Source organism: Rhizophagus irregularis, chromosome 28 (genome assembly GCF_026210795.1).
Source record: "Rhizophagus irregularis chromosome 28, complete sequence".
Taxonomy (NCBI): Eukaryota; Fungi; Glomeromycota; class Glomeromycetes; order Glomerales; family Glomeraceae; genus Rhizophagus; species Rhizophagus irregularis.
Window position 1 is genome coordinate 197643 of NC_089456.1, and position 9961 is coordinate 207603.

General features: G+C 30.2%; 1 protein-coding gene across 1 annotated transcript; it reads right to left on the reverse strand.

Moving 5' to 3' along the window:
• Positions 1-9274: 9274 nt before the first annotated feature.
• OCT59_018702 (uncharacterized protein) lies at positions 9275-9746 on the reverse strand (the record flags this gene model as incomplete). Its single annotated transcript, XM_066135567.1, has 2 exons — positions 9275-9564; positions 9620-9746. 2 exons carry the CDS (start codon positions 9744-9746, stop codon positions 9275-9277), a joined length of 417 nt encoding a protein of 138 aa, XP_066004843.1.
• Positions 9747-9961: the final 215 nt, after the last annotated feature.

The window sequence follows — 9961 nt, forward strand, 5'->3', positions numbered from 1 at the left end:
GGGTGTTCGTTGCAACGGGATTTGCAGCGACACCCAGGCAATGCCAAACAAAATGGAATGCCCTCAAACGAGGTTATGAAAACCTCAGTAGGATAATAAATAATAATGATGACGACATTCCTATTATAAGCCCAAATAGTTTCGATAGAGCGTGTTTTGCTGATATGAACGATGAATTCTGGTTACAAACCGGTAATTATTATTAATTATTATTTTAAATTAATTTTATTTAGGCAATTCATTCAATTCATTAATATTTTTATTGGATTTTAGATCTGTTTAGACGAGAGTATCGACGGCAGCATGCTGCGCATGATCGACGTCGATATGAATATAGATTGCGAAGGGAAAGAAGAAGGTCGCGATCTAGGTCTCGATCGAAGTAGATCGAAGTAGAGATAGAAGACGAGATAGAAGTAGAGATAGAAGACGAGATAGAAGTAGAGATAGAAGACGGGACAGAAGTAGAGATAGAAGAAGAGGTAGAAGCAGGTCCCCACATAGAAGATAAAGATATTATTAAATTTTAATTTTTATTATATTTTTAATCGTGTATTTTATTAGTTTAATATTAAATATTATAAAATAAATATTTACATACAAAAAATCATATTGTCTTTAATCTTTATTCTTATAAATTGTTTAAATGCCGAAACTCTAATTAAATCATATAGAAAGTATTGCCGAAACGCCGAAACAGTTTCGGCAAGTTACGGCAGTTTCGCGATTTTGATAGGTTTCGCAGTTTCGGCATTTCTTGATGATTTCGCGAAACTAGTTTCGGCAGTTTCGCGTACGCCATTCTGCCGAAACCCTCTAGTTTCGGCAAGCAACCTTATCTGTGATCAATATGATAATTTATTAAAAATTACTATTTTCAGTAAATCTAAATTTATATTATCTAATGGATTTGCATTATTATAATCTAATGTAAAACTTATATTAGTCATATCATCTAGTATTTGTTATTTTATAAGAAAAGTTTTAGTAAATTTTCTTTTATAATATCAAAAGCAGTTTTAAATTTTTTAAAGATATTGTGTATACAGTCAACTCTCTTTATAATCACACATTTGGGACAGTCCATATTTGGTAATTATAAAGAGATGTGACTATATAAAAAATTTCTTATATTTGTATATCATAATTCCGGCCAAAAATTAACATAATTTTAGCTAGAATTCTACTTAAAACTTTATTGTATCGTAACTTCGCCAATATTAATCGTAGAGAGATGATCTTACCGCCGATCGATTCGTCTTGATGAGACGGTTCTAATGGTATAAAATACGTCGAAATCCAATCACTAGATTAAATTCCGAAATTAAAAAAATATTAATGGTTTTTGTGTAATAACTCTGCCAATATTGATCCTAGAAAGACGATCTTACTACCATTCGATTCGTCTTGATGAGACGAATCTAATGGTATAAGATACATCGAAATCCAATCACTAGATCAATTTCCGAAATTAAAAAATATTAAATGGTTTTTAAGTAATAACTCCGTCAATATAGATCACAGAGAGATGAGCTTACCACCATTCGATTCGTCTCGATGAGGCGATTCCAACGAGCTATAAATCGTCTTTTTACAATCACTAGGTACTGAGAAATCTAGCAAAATGTTAAATGGCGCAGTAAACGTAAATTAAGAAATATTATAATGCCGATGTTTAACATTTTGTTGAATAACTCGTCAGCCAGTGATCGGGAAAGGATAAAACTAAGATGATAGGACACAGACCCGAGATTAGTCTCATAAGAGGCAATGGGTGGTCTGGCCGTAAACATTAGCAAAGGGAAAGGATAAAACTACCACCATTCGATTCGTCTCAGTGAGACGATTCTAACAAGCTATGATACATCTTTGTACGATTATTAGATGCCAAGTTATTTAATATATTCTTTATATAACTGTGATTATAAACAGTTCTTTTTAATATAAGATTTTTGAGGATAGGTGTGATAGTGACTATAGATAGATTGTGACTATATAGGATAGATTTTAATAATAAAGTGTTTTGAACATTCAACTGGTGTGACTATATAGTAGAATGTGACTATAACGGGAGTGACTATAGAGGGAGTTGACTGTATTTAGTATATAGTATATTAAACTTCAGACTCTCTGCAAGTTGAAAATAATAAAATTTCTAATATTTCATTTATTAATTCTTTTGCTTGAAATTTAATTTGCCATTCACCCCTATTTTCTTTAAACTTTTATTTGTTAATTTGCCAATAGTTGAATAAAAAAGTTTTTGCTCATAATATCCACCTAAATCACACTTAAAAACTTATTTCTGAAATATTTTATCTTTATAAAATTCAAATTTTGCTTTAAAAACTACAAAGTACTGTTGTTTTACATACTGTTTAACATAATGTTCTCTTGTTCTGCAATTTTAAGAAATGGAAAGCTTATTCTAACCTCTAAGTTAATTTCTATCCAAATTATAGGTAATTGTTTATTATATTTTTTTTTTTTTTTGCTGCAGTATATTTAGATCTTTAATAGAATAAATGCATTTATAATACATCATACAAATGAAAATAAATTAAATAAACTAATTTAATAAACCCTAAACCACTTGTTATTCTAAAAAGAACCCTACATATACATTGTCAGATAAAATTTAAACTATAAAAGTACTTTCTGCATTTATACATATATACTCATTTTTAGAAAGGATTCCCTCCTTTTAATCTATACCTATAAGGAAATTCTAACAAGAGCTATTATGAAACAATAAAAAAAAAGGATTTTAACAAAAAAAAAAGTAGGGCAAAAAAAAGAGTTAATATATATATATGATAGCAAGCATACCAAATTCCCATTCTCTTAACTAAAATAGTAAGTTTGTCATTGCTGTCAAAGCCTTTGTTATTCGAAGTAAATTGCTTCTTTTTTTTCAAAGATTTTCTTTTCTTAAGTTGTCTAACATTATCATTATTTTGCGTAACTTTTGGATTCTTATTTTAGTTCTGCTTTTAAATAGAATCCATCTTTTTTGATGTCTTACTTCTAAACTAATTCAAAGTAGGCAAAAAGTATCTAGTCTAAACACCTTTAAATTCTTTGAAGTTAAATTCTATATTAAGTGCTTTATTTAAGCTTGCCTAGGTATTGAAATATACAATCAACTTTTTTTACTTATAATCTTGATTAATCTTAAAAACTAAAGCACCATCTTGTTGCGATAGCATAAAATGGACAGTGTTTTCTGCATTGTAAACAACATTATTAGTAAAGTTGCCTGCCTAAACCTCTCCAAAATTTTACAATTAGTTTTTCCAAAATTGTACTATAGTTTTATTATAGTTTCAGTAAAGTTTTGGCAGTTTTAGCATTTATAATAAGTTTCGTTAGATTTCACTTTTCTCCAGAGTTTTGCCAACTTTTTAATAAAACTTTTATATAGTTTCAGCAAAGTTTTGCCATTTCAGCATTTTGCCAACTTGCCAAAACCCCCTAGTTTCTCCATCAACCTTAATTATTAGTAATGGATTTAAGTATACAGTCAACTCCCTTTATAGTCACTCTCGTTATAGTCACATTCTACTATATAGTCACATCAGTTAAATGTTCAAAATACTTTATTATTAAAATCTATCCTATATAATCACAATCTATCCATCTATAATCACAATCTATCCATCTATAATCACAATCTATCCATCTATAATCACAATCTATCCATCTATAATCACTATCACACCCATCCTCAAAAATCTTATATTAAAAAAAACCATTTATAATCACAGTTATATAAAGAATATATTAAATAACCTGACATCTAATAATTGTACAAAGATGTTAGAATCGTCTCACTAAGACGAATCAAATGGTAGTAGTTTTATCCTTTTACTTTACTAGTATTTACAGCCAAGCCTCCCTCTACCTTTTTTTGAAGCATCTTTGCATATTGGACTATTTTCCTATCATCTCCATGGGCAAATATTATACCAAGTATTTAATTCCTCAGATAACAGCACCACTAATTGAAAACATCTCCCATCGAACCACTTTTAAGGCTGATTTGAAGCTAGGAATACACTGCCTACTTATCCTATACCTATTGCATGATACTGGTACTTAATTTATTTTACGACCTTTAGAGAACATTTACTTTCATAGAGGACTTTTGACAGGTAACATTAACTATCTAGTACTCTTCCATACCACCATTTTAGGTACGAGGTCTCACTCAAAGGCTACTACAGCTTGCGATTACCCAGTACCAATAGTACAGTTGTTTACCCTAAGTGGTATACTTTGTAGCGACCACTCGACAGAAAGTAGCAGCGTTTGTGGATATGACAACGTCCGAACGATAAGGCTTGGACACAGACGGTCCGGGACATGTCCAAATGTCCGTGTCCCATAATGTCCCAACAAATCGAATGGTGTGGGACGTTGTCCCACTAGATTTTCCTTCCGTCCCGGACGTCCCGTACAGTCCGAGTATCCTAAAATTAGATGATTTTAGATCGGCTTATCGATTATCAATCTATTTTTTTTTTCACCTTTTTTATTTTGGACTTCGGAGACTTCCTTAATATTATAAAAAGCAAATAAAAAAAGGTAATTGATTTACATTTATAAATTTCTATACTATTTTATATTTAAAAAAAAAATTTCGATATTAAAAATTTCGATATAAATTTTTTTGAAAAAAAAAATTACGATATCATTATGACTATCGAAAAAAAAATTCACGATATAATTTTGTTACAAAAATTTCTTAGAGACACACGGCTTGGAATTTCCAATAAACAGGACAAGACATCAAGACTACAAACCGAAGTGGGTATTCTTTGCTTTTTGTTATTAAAAGGTTTTTCCTCTTTTTATTATAATATCTTTCTAAAACTAACGTTATTCTTGTAGTAAGCTTAAAATGCCACAATTGTCAAGTATATTAGACGAATTTATTATAAAAACTAAGGAAAAACTTAATCAGAGTAACCTTAAAACGTATTGTAAATGTTGCGTTGATGCATTAGGCGAGGAAGAAGGAAAGAAAGCTTGTTTTCCTAATAAAACAGATAGAATATTAAAACATTTGAAAAAATGCAAATATTTTCTTGAAGAAGTGACGCCCGAAATACAAGATGAAATATTCTCATTATCAAAAAGTAATGAAAAACAAGCAGAAAATCGGACAGAAAACCAAGCGAAACGGTGCATGTAAGTTTTTAATATTTCTGGATTTGATGCAAAAATATTTTATTGGTATATTGAATTCAGCTTTTTTTTTTTAGTTTTACAAAGCAGTGATGGTTATGATGCTTCATCTGTTTCTTCAAGAAAAGTTTTACGTACTTCTTATGGACCACTTGATAATTTTATTGTTAGATCATTATCAAACGAGGATATTAAGAAATTTCGCATATTATTAATTAGATTAACAGTTTCTTGTGGGTGGGCTTTGCATTGGGTTAACAATCCTGAAGCAAAGGAATTATTTGAATTCCTTAATCCTTTTCTTAAACTACCTGATCGTCATACACTTGGTGGTGAAATTTTACAAGATGCTGTTTCCGAAGGAGATAAAGCAATGCAAATTGCATTAAAAGAGGATCCAATTGGCATAACTCTTACATTTGATGGCTGGACAAACGTAAAAAATGAACAATTATTGGGTGTTGTAATTATGACATCAGAGGGAAGACCTTATGTATGGAAAGCAGATGATATAAGTTCGGAAAGAGAAACCCATCTCGAAGTAATGGAAAAGACGGAAGTCATGATTAATGAATTAAAAAACGAAAATATAAAGGTTTGTGCTGTTGTAACAGATAGTGCGGGTGCATATGCTGCAGCTAGGTATTTAAGTAATATTTATTTTTTTTATTTGTATATTTGTATTTTTTTGTTTTTATTAATGATTTTATAATATATAGGCGAAAATTAAGAATCTCAAATAGAGATATTGTTTTTTTACCATGTTTCGCGCACCAACTTAATCTTTGTATTGGTGAAATATTTAAAGAATCCACAGATTTAAAAACAACGTTGAATCATGCAATTCAACTTGCTACTTATTTTAGAAATGCTAATAATAAGTTCTTTATAGCAAAATTACGTGATCGGCGAAAAGAAACTTATGGTAAATATTATACAATTGCAGCTCCGGGAGAAACTCGGTGGAATAGTTATTATGAAGTATGTACAAGTCTTTTGAGAATTCAACAAGCTTTACAGGTAAATTTATAACTTAATGTTATTAAATTAAATGTAAATTAATTTTATTGATTATTAACTTAATTATTAGCTATTTGCAATTAATTTCAAACCACCATTTAATCAAGCTCGAAAAAAGACAGGAGATCAACCATGTATTAAAATAGAAATATTTGAAATTATTGATTCTAGTACATTTTGGAACAACTTAAATATAATTGTAGAAGTGTTATATCCTTATTGTAAAATATTAAATAATCTTCAACAAGATAAAGCAAGATTATTTCAAGTTATACATGGTCTCGCATATCTTATTCAATTTTGGACTAATTATGAAGATACCCAACTTGCCGCAAAATTAATAGTTAGGTTAGAGAACAGGTGGAATGATTGGGAACAGCCTTTACTTTTACTGGCGTGCTTATTACATCCTGAGTATAAGACAAATCAATTCAAGGATAATATTAAGATTAATTATACTACATTTGGTAAATGGCTCACTTACTATTATCAAGCATGGTTTGAAAAAGAATCTACCTGTATTTTACGTGAATTTGATGACTTTCGTTTAGGAAAATATCCATTTGATTATGATACATATAAGCAATTTAATGGTGATATTTGGCGATATTGGTGTTTTGCAGAAACATCTACAAATGAATTAGGCTTAGTTGCTTGTAGATTATTTGGAATTTGTGTAAATGCAGCTTCTGTGGAGCGTCTTTGGAGTTGTATGGGTTTCTTACAGACAAATCGACGAAATCGTTTAAAGGTATTTTTATTTTTGTTATAAATATTGAAATTTTAATATTAAAATACTAATATTTTATTGTCTTTATATTTAGTCATCAAAAACTCTTGCTATGAGTAAATTAAGAGCAGATATTACATGGAAGCATCGGGTTAATGCTAGTACTACTTCTACTTTAATAACTCCACTTAGTATTATAAATGATGTTAACAAAAATAATACAAATGATAATGAAGAAATTGAAAAAAATAATGAACAAATTCCAGAAAATGAAAATAGGGAGGATGAAAATGATGATTTAACTAATTTAGAAAATGAGTTTGGAGATTATTTACAAGAATGGGCAGAAATGTTAGAAGAAGAAGCTAACAAAAATGAAGAATATGAAACAGATGAGTTAGATATATTTATAGAAACTAATAAAATTACTCATCCGGCAATTGATTCTGATGCCAAATGGAAATTAAAATCAATTTTTAAAGAATTAGAATTTCCTTTTTAATAAAATAAAGAAAATAAAAATGCCCAATTTATAAATACTAATAATTTAATTTTGCCAATTTATTTTTATTAAAATCTTTTTTAAATTCAATTAAATAGTTAAAAATTATCAAAAAGTAAAATTACATTTATATTATATAAACTTAAATGTCCCAGATGTCCTTGGACATTACAAGTCTTGTCCAAAGACTTGGACTGTCCCGGACTGTCCCATCCAAGGACATGTCCCAGTCCCATACCAACACTGGAAAGTAGTAGGCATCTGTCCAGGATCACCCCTAGCCTTATAGTGGGTATCAACCACCAGGGATCACCAACTAGGACCTAAGAAGTGGAAAATTGAACCCTATAACCATGCTACCTGTTCTGTGTACGAACACTTTGGTTAATTTAAGACCTAACAGAAGGTCAAACTACCACTAAGACATTGTACTTTCAGCTTTACTATCTAAAACAACTATCTAGCTATTACTAATCCCAAGTGGTATTGTGAAGTGACCATCCAGATAGGAAGTCCTTCGAGGTATAGTAGTGGCCTCCAAAGGACGGGGACTGCGCGTATACTGTATGACCTTATAGGGAACGTTAGAAAAATACCATAACCCTTTGTTGAAATGTATGACCTAACTGTACATACTAATTCACTATGATGCAGTTCAACTACACTAATCCCTGTACCTTCCCGCTATTAGTTGTAGCATTCACAGTAAAATTCATTTTATTTCCGTGATCGGTAGAATTGAACCTGTGATCTCACCATACTCAGGCTATATGAGGAAGTGCCGCCTTAACAACTGCACTGGGGTGATCAGCCCTTAGTTTTATCATTTTACTGTGCAAACAATCTTTCAGACATTTTTATTCATATTTATAAAGGTTTACAAATCAAATATAGAAATATAAAATCAAAAATACAAAATAAAGAAATAAAGAGTAATCTCATAGCGCAAATCAATTGAAAGTAAAAATCTAAAAAAACCTTAAACAATCTCTTAAAATAGCACTACATTCCCCAGATTAATACTAGATCACTGTGAGGTGACTAAATAGTTAATAAAAACTAAACCGATAAAGGCAAAAAAAGTTAAAAGCTACAAAAAAGGTAGAAGAACCAAAAACTATTGCCAAAGAAAAAAAACTAAAAAATAAGAAAAAAGGAATAACAAATTAGTCTTATACAAAGTAAAATAAAAAGAGAACCGGATCTAAATCAATAAATCACAAAAAGAAAGGGATAATAAACTAAACAAATCACCACAACTCCTTTAATTTCTACACAACCACAAATTGAACAAATAAATCCAAACAAGATAATCTAACCAATCTAAAAGGAAAATAGGTTAATAAACCTATTAATCGAACAAGAAAAAGTCAATTTAAGAAGACCATCCATAATTCTTAAGTGAGACCGAAACCAAAGAGAACAGGTAAGAAATATCCAACTGACAAATATTACAACAGGAAAGAGAGAGGAACGATAAATTTTCCATTTATGATGATGATCAAATTTCAAAAAATTGAAATAAGAGTTGACAATAAGAGAAGTAAAATCAAATAAAACATTTGAAATCAATTTAGTGAAAACTGCTACCAAAGGACAAAAGTCCAGGCAAAAAGAAAAAAAGATAATTGGAGGAAAAGCAGATACAGAAAGAGGATCCAAAGTAGAAAAAATATCATCAAAAAATGAAGGAGAAAATTGAGGATCATCATCTGAATTATACGGTTTATCATCAGAATCATAATTTAAAGTAAAAGTATCAAAAGAGCGTGATAGTAAAGGACATCATAAACTGAGAGAAGTTCATCAAAATCTATAAAAGATTCAACCTGTCAAAGAGGAGTAACTGAAAAAGGGGAAGCAAACTGATTTTTAGCAAAGACTTGAACAGCAGCAAATTTAGCAGCCTTACGGGTAGCTTCAAAAGAAGATAGACCTAGATCAGACATCAAATTAGAAACTTCATTAGAATCCAAAAGAGTATAATAAGAAAAGTCTTTATCTACCAATTTAACCAGAGAAGGAGAAAGAATATCTGAAATAGATTTATTAGAAGCAGTTGGAGGAGCACATATGGAATAGCTGAGAGAACCAAGAAGAAGATTTTCATTAATTTCACCAGCTATAAGTATATTGGTCTGGTACAGTAGAACAAATTCTTTGAAAAGCAGGGTCACAAATAACTGGTTGAATAATCAAATCTGATGCCATATCAGGAAAATCTTCAAGATAATTATCATCTTCATCTTGATGAGCATCAGGCGTAAATATAGGAAGGCGTAAATGCAGGAGGTACAGAATCATTTGAAGATTCTGGACGAATATGATGAGAATACGTGATTTATGAAGTATCAATCTTTTAACAAGGGTACGTGCTAAATCCTTTTTTTAAGTACAAGAAAGGAAAGGGCAAATACGAGAAAGAGAATCTTGCAATTTTCTACAATTAGAAATACAAGCATCACTAGGAGAAGAAAGAGAAGTAAATGTAGAGTCAAATTCTTTAAGCAGTTCAGCTT